The 15,411-nt window shown below is 49.6% G+C and overlaps 1 protein-coding gene across 2 annotated transcripts; it reads left to right on the plus strand.

The window, feature by feature from the left end:
- The first annotated feature begins 706 nt into the window (after positions 1-706).
- LOC125407373 (mitochondrial tRNA-specific 2-thiouridylase 1) lies at positions 707-15,346 on the plus strand. 2 transcript variants are annotated; one of them, XM_087899161.1, is made up of 11 exons: positions 707-852; positions 3,595-3,760; positions 5,492-5,598; positions 7,772-7,894; positions 10,177-10,349; positions 11,371-11,424; positions 11,499-11,565; positions 12,653-12,753; positions 14,168-14,312; positions 14,705-14,787; positions 14,918-15,346. In XM_087899161.1, the coding sequence occupies exons 1-11, from the start codon at positions 771-773 to the stop codon at positions 15,068-15,070; spliced, it is 1,254 nt and encodes a 417-aa protein (XP_087755287.1). In that variant the 5' UTR covers positions 707-770; the 3' UTR covers positions 15,071-15,346. The 2 variants fall into 2 exon arrangements, with proteins under 2 accessions (XP_087755287.1, XP_087755288.1); XM_087899162.1 differs by lacking the exons at positions 11,499-11,565; positions 12,653-12,753.
- The last annotated feature ends 65 nt before the right edge of the window (positions 15,347-15,411 follow it).

Genomic DNA, 15,411 nt, shown 5'->3' on the forward strand with positions numbered 1-15,411 from the left:
GCTGTCCTGGAACTGGCGCTGTAGATCAGGCTGGTCTCGAACCCACAGGTCCGCCTGCCTCTGCCTCCCAAGTGCACTCTTAAGTTGTGGTATCTCTAAGGCCACAGCACTAGGTTCGACTCCAACTTCTACCCGCTGTGGCTCAACCTTCCCAGCTCACTGGGCCTCCTAACCATGCTCCCATCGCGTACTCCAACACGCCGACCGAGCAGCTAGGAAAGCCTTACTAACAGTCCAGTCTGTTCAGTCCACTGACCTCTGCACCCTCTGCGGCTGCAGCAGCTTCAAGCATTTGCACCGGGAGGACCCGATGCCAGCTCTCAAGAAATCTAGTCTGTCTAGAATACAGTGGGAACGTGGTGACAGTCCAATCCCTCTAGCCGGTAACCATGAGGAGCCAGTTGCAGACACAACACGGTGTCCTCGCCCTTGTGTGGCCAGGACATCTTTGGGACCTCAAGCCAGAGCAGAGACTGTTCCGGTGCAGAGGACCGGTGAGCACAGCGGGGCGCAAAAGAAAAGGCGGAGCAGGAGCAGCGGATAGCGGTTGGGAAGCTCGACCCGCCCAGTTCATCCCTGACCTCTCCGGGACGCGACGAGCAAAGCACTTCTAAGCCAATCCGCCGCGCGGAACCAGAAGGCGGGCAGAACGCAGGGTGGGCGGAGCACGTTTCCGGCCGGGTGAAGAGTTGAGGACGCCCCGAAGGCCGGACTTCCGGCGTAGCGTAGATTCAGCCCGAAAGCTGCTGGTAGGAGTTTCCTGTAGGCAGATGTCGGCGCTGAGGCACGTCGTGTGCGCCCTTTCTGGTGGCGTGGACAGCGCGGTGGCTGCGCTGCTGTTGCGGCGGAGAGGTGAGGCCAGGGTTCCTCACTGGGGACAGGAACTGGGCTCATCCAGGCCTTAGGCCTGGCCTCTGCAGACTCCGCGGGCCTCACTTGAGGACGGCCACCTGCTTTGGTGACTAAATCACTCGTGTTTCCCCTTCGTTGATGACAAACTTTTCTCTAAACGCCTATAATTTCTTCCTGACTTCTAAACGTAGCCGGATCTGATACCAACTACCCATCTAAATTCCTCCCGCTGTGTCTCCCTGCCCCCTTATTTCGACTTCATTCCGTATTCACGTGGAGCCTCTGCCGTGAATCACCTTCCCCAAGGCTCGGGCAAGTCAGAATTTGGGCACGTTAATTAAGCACCCCTCTATAAAGTGGGATGACCCTAAATTTGGGGTGTCTGGAAGGGTTAAATGGCATAGTATGTATTGAAAGGGTTAGCCATGCGATATGAGAGAGTTTGGAAAGCAGGAGCGATTCTTTTACATTATAATCACAGCTGCAAGGAGAGGTATAAACGCCAAAGAGAATGGGCATATCATACATACGTGTGCTGGGTGAGAAAGGGAGAAGGAAGCCACGCTTAGAAGCAGAGGTGCTTGAGCAGGGACTGAAGCTCAGTAGGAGTTCTCTACAAAGGGCTGGCAGCTGAGGCAGAGTCAGTAACACAGGCAGGAGTCAGAGGATAGATAGAGTGCTGCGAATCTGGCCAGGCTAGGGTAGAGAGGGTTAATCCCCGGGTAGTGAAGCCACAAGGTATTAGGGAATTGGTGTTGAGTAGGCAGCTGTGAGTCTTAGAAGGTTTCCAATGACGACTGTGGCTGCATGCTTTGGGAGATGATTGTCCAGATTTATCATTTTACAACTGAAGGAAGATAAGTCCTGGTGGCTAGTTTTTATGTCAACGTGACACATGCTGGGGTCCCCTGGAAAGAGGGCGCTCAGAAAATGTCAACATCGCATTGGCCTGCAGGCTAGTCTGTGAGGCATTTTTTTTGTCTAATGAATGGTTGATGTAGGAGGGCTCATCCCATTATGAGTAATGCTACCCCTGGGCAGGTGGTCCTGGGTTGTCTAAAGAAGCAGACTGAGCAAGCAAGCCATTGCGAAGTAGCCTGTAAGCAGTGTTCTTTCATGGCCTCTGCTTCAGTTTCTGCCTCCAGGTTCCTAACCTGAGTTCCTGCCTTGGTTTCCCTTGATGATGGACTGTGCTCTTTAAGGCAAAATAAATCCTTTCCAAGTTGCTTTTGCTCATGCTGTTTATCACATCCATAGAAACCTAGCCAAAACATTAGCTCTGTCCCTCCAGGCTGCAGCGTCTCTTATTTCTGTCTTTCCTTGGATTTCTTTCATGGAAGAAGCTGATGGCCGTATCAGGGGGAAAGCATTATCCTCTCATTTCGGCATTGAGGGCTCTTTGCAGGGGGTACCCTGCCACACATTCCCTAGAAAGCTCACCCACCTTCAAGTGCATACCCGCCCCCCCACCCCGGTATGTGGGTATGTCTCTCTATGGGATAGTTGATCAGGCAGATTTGATATGGGCATAGGGAGGTGCTAAAGCTCCATGTAGAGTTTGTTCATCCTACAAACTTGTCAGTTTTTAGCTCTCGTTATGCACTGGGCACTGTAGTAGCTCTGGGGATTCAGGGTTGGATCGTCGCTGCTCTCGAGGAGGCCTCTTCATTAATAAGTTAATAAGTTAACAAGAACTGAGCCCAGCATGATTAATCTCTGTGGTAAAGCAGAGTCAGGTGCTTCCGGATGCAAAAGAGGGCCTCATCCTATAGGACCGTAGGGTGTGTAGGACCTTAATGGGCATGGCATTTCATTTGTCAGCAAAAATGTTCCCTGGAATTTTTTTGGGGTGTGTGAGTGTGTGTGGGGGGGTGTTACTTGAAGCTTTTAATACAACTACTCTGTCTTTCCTTACATTCAGCTTATTCAAGAGAGACAGGGCTTTGATGCAGGTTGAGCTTCTGTGAGTTTTCTAAGACTCAGTGCCAGTGCTGTCCTATGTGGTATTTGTCACAGTAGAGAAGAAAATGGATCATAAAATATGTGGATGGTAACGATACCTGCATGTATGTCTGTGTGCACCATGTGTGCGCCTGGTATTAAGGCAGTCCAGAAGGAGGCATTGGATCCCCTGGAACTGGACTTACAGGTGGTTGTGCCTGTGCCTGCTGTGTTGATACTGGGAATTGAACCTGTGTCCTCTGGAGTATCAACAAGTGCTCTTAACCCTAGAGCTTTCTGTCTGGCTCTGGTTTTTTTTTTTCCCCTTTTTTCTTTTTTAAACAGAATCTTGATATGTAGCTTTGGGCTAGCCTCAAACTCAGTACCTTCCTGCCCTAACCTCCCAAATACTGGAATCTTAGGTGTGTGTGATCACATCTGGCTGAATGATAGCTTCAGTTTCTGCTCACTGTTCAGTCATTCAGCACATATCTGAGATGCCCCTGCTGTGTGTTAGGCATTGTTTTGCTACATAGGATGGAGAAAGCTCATTTTGTTCACTTTGGGGACACAAACAGTTTCAATACGCAGTGTACTACAGTGTGGAGGCCTTAGCAGTGCCATGAGCATTAAAGGGAAGATGAGCCTATGGGGATTGCACTAGAATGGAACCCAGGCCTTAGGCCACGTGGACAGGCGTGGACTGCCATCCAAAATATACAGAGGCATCGGGGCAGGAAGGGTATGGAGTGTCAGAACTGCTCAGAGCACAGATGGCCCTGCCTTTTACCCTCACTGCAGGTTACCAGGTGACAGGGGTATTTATGAAGAACTGGGACTCGCTGGATGAACACGGTGTCTGTGCTGCTGACAAGGACTGTGAAGATGCTTATAAAGTCTGTCGGATCTTAGACATCCCTTTCCATCAGGTGTCCTACGTGAAGGAGTACTGGAACGAGGTGTTCAGGTGAGCGCAGGCCACTGCACACGCAGGGTTTACTGTACTGAGTCTTTCCAAGGAAGGGTGAAAACAGTCAGTGCTTCTCCACAGAGGTGCCCAAGACTGCTGGAGTTGGAGCACCAGCGGCCTGGCCCACAGCACCCTCACCCATCTCACCCTCTTGGGATATTTCCCACCTGCCAGAGGTTTCTTTTTCTTTATTTCTTTTTCTTTTCTTTTTCTTTTTTTCTAATTTTTCAAGACAGGGTTTCTCTGTATAGCCCTGGCTGTCCTGGGACTCTCTTTGTAAACCAGGCTGACCTCAAACTCACAGAGATCCACGTGCCTCTGCCTCCACAGTCCAGCCCAAACACCATAATTGTTACTGCTTACTATATGCTAAGCACTGTGCTCCATCTAAGAATACAAAGTCTGTACATCATGGCCCTGTTCTGTAGGAATTGGCTATCTACTTGGTGATAGACTCTTTACCCAAGGTGCTGATGGTGGTGAGCATCCTGTAGGAATGATTTGATTGAGAGGATGGAGAATAGTGTGTCATAAAGTATGGTCTGGCAGCCTCATGGAAGAGTAGGGGCCTGAGAAGCTTTAAGGAAGACTTAAATAGAGGCTGTTATGTGGGGTACAAGAGCAGCAGTGAGGGGAACATGTTCCTCTTCTATCTCAGGAATGTGTGAAGTTTGGCTAGCCACTTACTCCTGCAGAGAAAGACAGCCAGACTAGCCTCTGGTGAATCCTGACAATGCCTGGAAGCCATTGCACATGTCAGAGATAACGGGCCATGTTCATTGTGGGTTGCACATGCAGAGATAACAGGCCATGTTCATTGTGGGTTGCACATGCAGAGATAACAGGCCATGTTCATTGTGGGTTGCACATGCAGAGATAACAGGCCATGTTCATTGTGGGTTGCCCTTGTCTCAACTGTGCCACTCCACGTAGAAGACCTTTGACAATTTAATTGATTTTTGTTTTTGTTTTTGTTTTTTTGAGACAGGGTTTCTCTGCGTAGCACTGGCTGTCCTGGAACTAGCCCTTGTAGACCAGGTTGGCCATGAACTCACAAAGATCTGCCTGTCTGTGCCTCCTGAGCGCTGGGATTAAAGGCATGCACTCCTACTGCCTGGCAACAATTTATTTGATTTTTCTAAGTCTCAATTTTCTCATCTTTAAATCAAGGATGATGCCCAAAGCTACCAGGAGCATTGTGGGAATGAGTTGCTGCTGTCCTGTGTAGTTCTAGAATGGTACCTGGTCCACTCACAAGGGTTTGGGCATTTTCTGTTGTTGTGACAAACACTGTGGCCAAGGCAGCTAATGGAAGAGTTTGTTTGTGCTAACAGTTCAGAGGGATGCAAGTTTGCCATAGCAGCCGGCCGCAGACATGGCAGCAGGCAACAGCAGGGATGGTGAATTGGGAATGGCAGGTGGCTTTTAAAACCTCAAAACCTACCCGAGGTGGCTTACTTCCTCATCCGGGCTGTACCTTGTAAGCCTGCCCAAACAGCACCACCAACTGGGGAACAAGTATTCAAACATCTGAGCCTGTTTTCACTAAAATATGTGAGTTCTGAGAAGCCCCTTGACATAGTAGGAAATGGTTTGATAATGAAGCTCTCATGGGGGAGAAAGGTATAGTTTGGGGACAATGGAGAGAAATTCCACATTAAACAAGCAACTTATTTGTTTTTTAAGGGATGTATCACTTAGATCTGAGGGTGCTTTCCTTTTTTCCAGTGACTTTTTGAATGAGTACGAGAAAGGACGGACTCCCAACCCTGACATCATCTGCAATAAGCACATCAAGTTCAGTTGCTTTTATCATTATGCTGTGGACAATCTTGGTAAGGAGTCGGAATTTCTTCATCTGCGTGTTCAAATCATAGCTTTCCAGGCATAGTCAGGAGCTAGAACCTTGTGGACAGTTTTGTCTTTCAGAAGAACTTTCTAATTCAAGGAGAAGGTGCCCTCCATCATGGGCAGGCAGCTGGCCTCACATAGCTGAGAGGAGGTATGTTTGGCCACTGACCTAAAGGCTAAAAAGTGGCAGGACTCTAAGCACAGGACTCTCAGAAAATAGGATTCAGATCTAAATCAGCAGTGACTCCAGAAAGAGCTTCAGTAAAGAGAAGTAGGCGTGGGAACCTGCCTGTCACCTGTATCAGCTGGAACATGGGTGTGGTGGAGACAGCAGAGCTCTCAAGTGTCTGCTGAGCAGGAAGTGATAGCACGCACTTGCAGTCCTAGTAAGAGGGAGGCTGAGGCAGGCCTGTTGGGAGTTTGGGGCCAGCCAAGCTTTATAGTAAATTCTAAGCCCTCCTGTATAGTGGAACTTTGTCTCAGTGAAGGAAGAAAGGGACGGTGGAGGGTAGGCAGGCACATGGACAGGGCTGCAGGCCAGTCCGACCATAGCCAGGATTGCACAAGATGGGAGTCAGCAGACCACTCACAGAGCAGCAGGCCAGGACTTACTGCTTAAACTGGGAGTCAGTGGTGTCCAGAGTGTGGCCCCTGGGAGCCCAAAGGACACCTAGCCTTTTAGATGCATTTGTGTTGAGGGTCAGTCAAGCTATGACCTAGTGTGGTGGTCCTCTGTGTAATCCGTGCCACACCTTACCTGGTTCCCTGTTGCAGCATCTCTCTGCCTCTCCAGGTCCCTATTCTGTGTTTGAAGCCCACACTAGAACCCCACTGATGGCCAGACACCTGAAATCTAGGCTCTGAGGGAGTGGAGCTTCTTATAAGGGCTCCACATTTCTTGCAGTATAGGTGATGGTCCTTAAGGAATGCTGTGCGAGCAATGAGAAGATGCCATGCTGTGTCCCGGAAGGTTCTAGTTGAGTGGTTTGTATGCAGTGTTAGTTCAGCAGTGCAGCTGCTCAGGTCTGAGTCTGCTTTGCTGTGCTTCCAGGTCAGTCTCAGCAGTACCGACACCTGAACTTCTCACGGTGGAAAGGTAGTATTGGGGACAGAAGAGATTACATATGTTGAGGGGGCCTTCCATGTGAAAATAATGCACACTTACCAAAACTACTGACATTGGTAAAAGAGGGGTAGCTTATCTATGATTTCACACAAGAATCAAAGGGGTTAGACTGAGGTTGTCCTTTTTCCCGTATATTAAAAGTCGTGGGGACAGTATGACATGACTTTCCTCTGCTTACCACTGCATGGGTGTGGTCTCTTACCCGTCAGGGCTTTGTCAGTGCCGTTCCCATCAGGCTGCAGCATCAGAATTCACGCCTCCTACTGTTGACTATTTTGGTTTTCAGTTTTTCCTTAGTGTTGTAAGAAACTGGTAAGCTTTTCAATCTGAGTAAGCTAGATGAGTGAGTGGATCGGTTCTGACTTTTGAAAGGCTCTTTAAAGATGCAGGAACTGAAGGGAGCTGCTTAGTGGGCTGTCACACAGGCCTAGTGCCCTGTGCTCTGTGGTCAGGGGGGGATTGACAGTTGTGCAGGTTTCAGGGTGCGGCTGGTATCCTAATTTACTCTCTATTGCCATGATAAAAATTATGACCAAAAGCAACTTAGGGAAGGAAAGGCTCATTGGCTTACATGTCCCAATCACAGTCTGTCATCAGGGGAAGCCAAGGCAGGAACTCAAGCAAAAGCCATGGAAGAATGCTTCCTGCTGGCTGCTCCCCTGGCTTGCTCAGCCTGCTTTCTTCTTCAATACAGGACCGTCTTCCCGGGGTAGTACTGCCCACATCAGTCATTTATCAAGAAATTACCCACCAGCTGTGCATGGTGGCACACACCATTGGTCCTAACATTTGGGAGACAGAGGGAGTTCAGGACCAGCCTAGTCTACATAGTGAGTTCCAGGACAGCCAGCAGTATGTTGAGAGACCCTCACTGGAAAAAAAAAAAAAGTCTGCTATCTGATGGAGAAAGTCAAGTCTGGTCCAGTCTGATGGAGACATTTTCTTAGTTAAGATTCCTCTTCCCAACTGACTCCAGTTTCTGCCAGTAACTTTGTCTCACACTAGATCCTTGTGTTTTGAAAACCTTCCAGGAGCAGATGCGGTTGCCACTGGCCACTATGCAAGGACCTCACTGGAGGATGAAGAAGTCTTTGAGCAGAAGCACACTAAGAGACCAGATGGGCTGTTCAGAAATCGATTTGAAGTCAGAAATCGTAAGTTCATGTGCATGGCCAGAGCTCTAATCTCTGTGAGCACAGGAATACTTAGGATGTCAGGAGTAGGGGCTGGGCATACAGCCCTACCCAGTTCCGTGTGCTCCTGGCTATTAGCTGGTCTGTTTAGGTTTAGATTTGCAAAGGCACAGGTAGCAGCAAGGTTGCTTCCCCAGGGCCTGTGGTTGAGCATTGCAGTGCCCTGGTCAGGAGCCAGCTGAGGAAGGGGATCAGAAACTTATCATCTAGGTTATTCCATGTTGGTAAGTTGGACTTCCAGATATATCTGGGGAACTGTTTGACAGTAATAATTGGGATGGTTTTAAGAGGGTCCCAAGCAGATAGTGAGTCACTTCCCATCTCGAGTAGATATATCTGCTCATGTCGAGGACATGCTCACCTTTGTCTGTCTGTACTTGTTCTGACCCTCCTAAGATGGTAAAGTACTGTGTTGAGTGACTTGCCTGTGGTAGTTTTATGATGCCTTGGTTTCCAGTGTGCATTTTAGGCAAACCAAAGCTGTTTTGTGGCTTTGGTCTGAGTCCTAGGGGAGCATCCAAGTAGAGGCCGAAGAGCTCTTGGGCTCAGGGAATGGCTGTAGTTGTGGACCTGACCTTGTAACTAGCTGGTTTTCATCTGAACATGGTGCAGTGCCTGGCAGAAAAAATAGGAGGGCAGGATCCTGAAAGCAGCTAGGCTGAACTCTAGTCAGCATCACCAGATGTTAGCTGCGGCCTGTTCTTTCCCTCTAATATCTTTGTTAATATGTTACCAGCTTCCTGTTTCAAAGTCATAGGTTTTCATTGTGTTTTAAAATAACTCAGAAGGTAGATGTGGGGACACACCTGTAAGCTCAGCACTTGGAAGACTCAAAAAAAAAAAAAAAAAAAAAAAAAACAACCAGTCAAAAAGAATCCAGGACAGAGTACTCAGAACCAAGAGAACAGAATGTACACCACAAAGTAACAGGTCGGAAATGGGAAACAGCTCACCTTGTAGAACAGCCTTCAGCACCTGCATCAGCTTGGACCAGACCTTAGTCCTTGCTGTAGAGATGGGAAAAATTCTCCTTTACAAGGCGATATCAGAGCCAGCGGGTGGAAACCTACAGGCAGTATGATGCTTACTGCTGGCTGGTGTGTGGTGTGTACAGTGGTATGTAAACTGTGTAGAGCTGAGGAAATGGCTTTGTTAGTAAAGGCAATGACCTCAGTTCAATTCCCAGAACATATGTAAAAATGGCAGGCATGGTGGCATGTCCATGTAGTCCCAGCCCTGAGGAGGCAGAGATAGGCCCGGCAGTCTAGCCTAGTTGATGAGTTCTGGGCCCATGGGAGACCATCTCAAAAGAGAAAGCAAAGTGGGTGACTCTGAGGAGCAGCAGTCGAGGTTGTCACCTGACTTCCACACTCATGTACTGACGTGGGCAAGCTCTCAGACGCATGTGCACACACACACACACACACACACACACGACTGAGCTGGTGTGTGTGAAGTGCTCCACATACCCTCTGGGGTGTCTCCTAGCACCGTGTGAGAGAAAGGGTGGGAGAAGCAAATTCACCCATTGCCCCACCAGCCCTGGCCTGAGTAGGAACTGTCTCTTGGGGAAATTTACTCAGCCACCTTCTCGGTCTAAAGTTGATGTCACTCACGGCTGTGTACCTGCAATAAGGAGTTCCTTACAGTCACCTGGAGAAAGTTAGAGAAACCACAGCAGGGCTGGCGGCAGACGTCAGTTTGGACTCTATAGCAAAGCCGTTTCCACCCTGTGGCTGGGCTGATGACCAGAGCCCTGTGTATTTCTTTGCACATGTCACACGCCTGCAGTTCATAGACAGATGAACTGCTGATAATACTTCAGCATAATTCTGCATGAGCTGTCTGTCCAGTCTCCCAGGTGTGACTAGATTTATTTTAGAACCATTGATTCTCACTGCACATTTTTTTCATATAGTGTTTCATGTTTGAAAATGTTACAATCAAAATTATAAGCAGTGATAAGTTTCTGTGTTTCATGTTTGAAAATGTTACAATCAAAATTATAAGCAGTGATAAGTTTCTGTATGTAAAAAATCTACCTTCCCTGTGCTGTTCCTTATAGATAAACCAGATGCCCAGCATTTCCTGTATATTAGCGATGCTGGTATTTTTTCCCCATAATCTTCTGAGATGGGTTTGCTTCTGGCAGACTGGGGGGGTAACTGCTCACACAGAAGGGCATTAAAAGCAAAGAGTTACTATCTGTTCCTGCAATGACTTTTGTTCTTTACTCTTGGCAGCCGTAAAACTTCTCCAAGCAGCTGACAGCTTTAAAGACCAGACCTTCTTTCTCAGCCAGGTTTCCCAGGATGCCCTGAGAAGAACCATCTTCCCCCTGGGGGAATTAACAAAAGAGTTTGTAAAGAAAATAGCTGCAGAGAATAGACTCCATCATGTTCTTCAGAAGAAAGAGGTAGGAGTGAGCGGCTTGCCATTGATTCGTGAATGTTTCCACCCGTGTCGTCATGGCACAGGCAGGACTGGGCTCGGTGGTGCTTTTGCTAGGAATGTGGTTGCAGGCGAGGAGCAGCTGAGGCCAACCTCGTCCTCCCACCTCTTGTGCCGGCTGTGGTCGACTGCTTTCTCAGCAGACATGGTAACTTGCTTAGCCAGCCAGGTGAGTGTGGACAGGGAACAGCCATGCTGGCCCATCCCATGAGACAGGAGTGCTTCCTGTCCAAGGAGACAGTAACAAATAGACAGTCCCTCTCCACCTTCTCAGAGCTCCCTGTAGAAGGACTCTCATACACTGCATCTTGGAAACCAGGTTAACCCCTGTGGAGGGAGAGCTGGGATCCTGGGAGAAGCCCCAGTAATCCAGGTTTGATTAGAGGTTGGTACAGCTTCACCTGTAGCCACTGTTTATGCCAGTCTTCTGGGAACATGCATGGCTGTGCCTTTATTATCCAGTCCACATTACCAAGGAGAATGTCCCTTATCTGTTCTATCGTCTTCCCTGTGGTTCATTTGACAGCATTCTCCATGGTAGGAACTGACAGAGTCACTGCAATATATGGGGCAGACCCCTGCTCTCATGACACACACTGAGGAGTAATGGCAGAGCTGCTTGCCCAGTGCAGTCCCGGGAGATCTGCTTGCCTGGTCTCCCAGCTGGGCTCAGCCAGTTGCAGCCGTCTTCTCCCTGACTCCCCTGCTTCCTGCTCCTGCCTTTTTACCCTGGCTCTCCTGTATTGCTCATATGGATTTTCCAACAGAGTCTAGTTGTAAATGATGCAGCGTGTTTACATGATAGCATCCATTTTGGGGCCAAACTCAGAAAGACAGAACATTCTCTAGGCCCTTGAGTTCTGTTTGTGTCTGTGCTGAGTTCTGGGGCTTCCTATAGCACAGCCTGCTCTCCGCTGGCACTGGTGATGCCCTCCTAGCCCAGCCTGGCTTCTGCTCACATCATGTTGGCCTTCCTCTTGTTTCAGAGCATGGGCATCTGCTTCATTGGTAAAAGAAACTTCGAGCATTTCATTCTTCAGGTGAGTGTCCTCTGACGTGAGTGGCTGTCTGCGCTGGGCCTGGGTCTCCAGTAGTGATGAAACTTGTCTTCCAGTATTTGCAGCCTCGGCCTGGAAAGTTTATTTCTATCGAGGATAATACAGTTCTGGGAACACATAAAGGTGAGTTCTATCAGCTTTGGGAAGCAAGGCCAGGGCTAGCTCCTGTCCATCCCATGAAGGGCTCAGGGAGGACCTGAGGAGTAGGCTGGGGTGGGTACATGTGGCATTAACAGTCGCTCTGACAGGAACTTCGTGTGTGCTGTGATGCTCTATCTTATATTTAGTTCTTAGGTTCAGAACTGGACTCTGTGTGTGTGTGTGTGTGTGTGTGCTTTACATTCCTAAAAGTATGCTGTTGATTGTTATGGGAGTACAGGTAGACTGCAGGAATGTCACTGGAGAAATAGAGCTGGCCTCACGGACTGAGGGGTCATATGGGTGCTGTGCTATTCACATAATCACAGAGGACCACCATGACCTGCGCTGTGCTGCGTGTGAGAGAGCCAGTCACAAGTGCTCACAGCACAGTACTCATGTGGGGACAGGAAGTATGGGCTGGAGGGGACATGCCCCCTAAGACTTAATGTCCAAACCCAATCTGTGAAACTGGCTGGAAAGTCAGGGTGCCGGGGTTTTTTGTTTTTTTGTTTTTTGTTGTTGTTTTTTTGCCACATATGGCCCCTTTGGAGGGAGCAGGGCTCCCCGAGAGTAAGGAGAGACTCAGCTGAACTGGCTGTTATATTAGAGAAGAGAGTGGCTTTTCTGGAGACAGTGCTGCTGTCTCTAGCAGCCATCGGTTAGGAGACTCATGGGTTTGGATGCCCAGGGTACAGTGAGTCCTGCCAGATTGCCTCTGCCAGGGCACATGCATTCCTGAGGAGATAAAGCTGGTGACGAGGTGGTCTGATGGGTATACAGTGCAGATGCAAGGAATGTGGTCACTAGGCACAAGACCTACTTTGCAAGCTGTATCCCCATGGGGGTCATAGCCCCCAGATTAAAGAGTTGGCATTTGTGCCAGGCTTAGTACCATCCTAGTCATATCCCTCAAGTCCTGACCTTAGTTGGCGTGTGCATGGGCGTGTGTTTAGGGCTAACAGTCCTTCAAGCCAAGAGAATCACAGTTTAAAGACAGCATGCCTCATAGCAATCCAGAGCCTCCCACTTATGAGGACTGAGATGTACCCTCTGGAACACTGTTTCATAGGTTGGTTCCTGTATACTTTGGGCCAGAGAGCTAAGATCAGTGGCTTGAGAGAGCCCTGGTACGTGGTGGAGAAAGATGGCACCAAAGGTGACGTGCTTGTGGTGAGTGAGATTGGCCTTCACTGTCTGGTATGCCAGTAAAACAAGCAGCACTGGAGAGCCCAAGACCCTGGAGCAGCAGCCCAGCTCTCCATAGCTCCTGGGACAGGTGTAAGGTCTTTGTATAACGTATTATTAAGCTCCCATTGTGTGCTGGCCATGTACCAGTCATGGCACCCATTCCTAGAGAAACTGCCGTGGTTTGGAAAGGAGGATGAGAGTCAGATTAGAAACCTTGTAAGGACCTCTCGTGGAGAGGAAGTCATCATAGTCCCAGTCAGCCCTCCCATCCATCCTCTGTGGGAGGGTCCTAGAAGTTCTTGTGGGCCAAGGTAGTTAGGCTAGAACCAGGCTGAGCCAGGACCAAGCCATGCCCTTGGTCACATAGGACCCTGGGCCATTCTGGTCTGCCCTAGGATCTGGAGGAAACTCTCCAAGAGGAAAAGCTTTGAGGAGATTGACAATGTCGAGATGTTTGGGGTTATGAATTGGGTGGGGATGGAGGAATAGGTGCTGCTGGCATCCTGCCTGTACATACATGGCAGTCCCCACCCCTCACTGAATCCAGCTCTGAGAAGTACAAGGGTGGGAACCCTACTCGGGGTAGGCTGCGCTGCCAGCTGGTGTGGTCAGAGATGCTAGAGGACCCACAGACCCCAATGCTGCAGACTTCACCACAGTCTTCTAGAAGAGCAGCCTGGAAAAGTCTACTCAGGCTTGAATTAAAGTGTCTTTAGCATAAGCTCTCAGATGGACCTGCTGAGAAAAGCTAGAAGGATCATTGGCTCAGGGCCAGGTGATCTCAATGGCTTAGCACCCAGAATCTCAGAGCTTAGTGTTTCTGGTTCCGCCACAGGCAGCACCTGGGTTCTTCTGTACAGAGACCACTGGTGATGGGAATAAGGACTTCAGAACCAGTCCTGCGTGTGAGAACTACTCAGGCCAGGGCCAACCTTGCAGTTCTGCGGCCACCCAGGTGGCTGGGGGCCTGCATTCTTCAGCCCCTTCTTTCCTCAACCAGTTGTTGCTGGTGGGATATGTGGCTCTTCCAAGAGGCCAGTTGTGTGGCTATCTGTATCCTAGAGATACAGATCTCTAGGAATAGAAAATAATCTTCAGAGCATGGCAGGGTGGGGAGTAATGAGAGGTGTGGGGATCTCATACCTGCCCTCTGCTTCTGCTCCATGGCTCACTGTTCTCTCTTGTTCCTTTCTCTTCTGGAAACCAGCATAAACAAGCCCTTAAGTTGATGAAATGAATTCCACATATGGGCTGTCGCATGCAGCTGAGTGTTGCTGGTTTATAAATAGTTATGGATGTGCTGTTATGATTGTTCTTATTAATGATACCTGCTGAGAGCTTTGGGATGAGGGCTGCTCCCCTCGAAGGATCACAATGTCTGTATTCTGCCCTGCAGGCTCCCCAGGTAGACCACCCAGCTCTGTACAGGGACCTGCTCAGGACCAACCGTGTACACTGGATTGCTGAGGAACCACCTGCTGCCTTGGTCAGAGACAAGATGATGGAGTGCCATTTCCGATTCCGCCACCAGATGGCACTAGGTGACTGAATGGAAGGGGCCTTTGTTGCTAAACTCCCTGGGATTAAAGTAAACCAGACTGTCCTTGGGCAGTATGCCCTTGAGCACACCGGGAAGTCCCCATCATTGGTACTGTGTAACTTCAAAACTCCTTCTCCTGTGTCTGCCACAGAAAGGGGACTAAGGTATAGGAATGTTGTTTTGTCAGAACTGCTGGAAGTTGGGTCCTAGTATGAGGGATTGAGTTACAGTATATGCTATTCTGAGGTGTCATGTCCATAGCCAGGGCAGTTTTGAGCCCTTTTGGGCACTGTCTGTCCTCCTCCAGCAGGAAGGATGTTGGGTATTCCTGTGCCTAGGGCTGTGACTGGCAGTGAAAGCAGACCCACACCCATCTCATAACTCTCCCCACAGTGCCCTGTGTGCTGACACTCAACCAGGATGGCACCGTGTGGGTGACAGCTGTGAAGGCTGTGCGGGGCCTTGCCTTGGGACAGGTGAGTGGGGCAGCGGGAGGTAGAATGGGGAATCTCCACATTGCTGTCCTCGTTAGGCCTGGTGCTTGGTCAGCTCTGCCCTAGAGCCTGAGACACAAAAGTGAGCCTCCCCATCCCTCTTTCTTTCCAGTTTGCTGTGTTCTACAAGGGTGATGAATGTCTTGGCAGTGGGAAAATCCTACGATTAGGGCCGTCTGCCTACACACTCCAGAAGGGCAAGAACAGAACCAAAGTGGCTCCTGAGGTCTCCAGTGACAGCTCAGGCCTGCACCCCACACCCTGACAAAGCCAAGCTGCTGGGAGGAAGTGCTAGAGCAGTCTGGGGGCAGGTTGGTCAGTCATGGGCTTGGTGCTGCCAGAATCAGTGGGCTGGCTGGCTGCAGAGCCAGGGCAGCATGAGGAAGGAGCATGAATCTCTGCACTGGTGCTGCAGTACACCAGAAGCAGTCGCTGGCTGGTGGGTAAGCCTCCAGGGCCCTGATGGAGCGAGCTGCTCTTCCACAGTGCCGTGCACGGAGGCTGCACAGGAACAGCATTAAATAAAACTGTCTGTCAAACAGTCTGACCACTGTGTCTGGGGCTGGCTGGAGGCCTGAGTGAGCTGCTGTGGCTGTGCTCCTTCCA

This window comes from Myodes glareolus, chromosome 19, assembly GCF_982192425.1.
Source record: "Myodes glareolus chromosome 19, mMyoGla1.1, whole genome shotgun sequence".
NCBI lineage: Eukaryota > Metazoa > Chordata > Mammalia > Rodentia > Cricetidae > Myodes > Myodes glareolus.

Coding starts and splice junctions, on each gene's coding strand:
- LOC125407373 (XM_087899161.1), top strand. CDS start 771: ATGTCGGCGCTGAGGCACGTCGTGTGCGCCCTTTCTGGTGGCGTGGAC. Junction 11,425..11,498: donor TCGAGCATTTCATTCTTCAG/GTGAGTGTCCTC, acceptor CTTGTCTTCCAG/TATTTGCAGCCTCGGCCTGG. Junction 11,566..12,652: donor AGTTCTGGGAACACATAAAG/GTGAGTTCTATC, acceptor ACTGTTTCATAG/GTTGGTTCCTGTATACTTTG.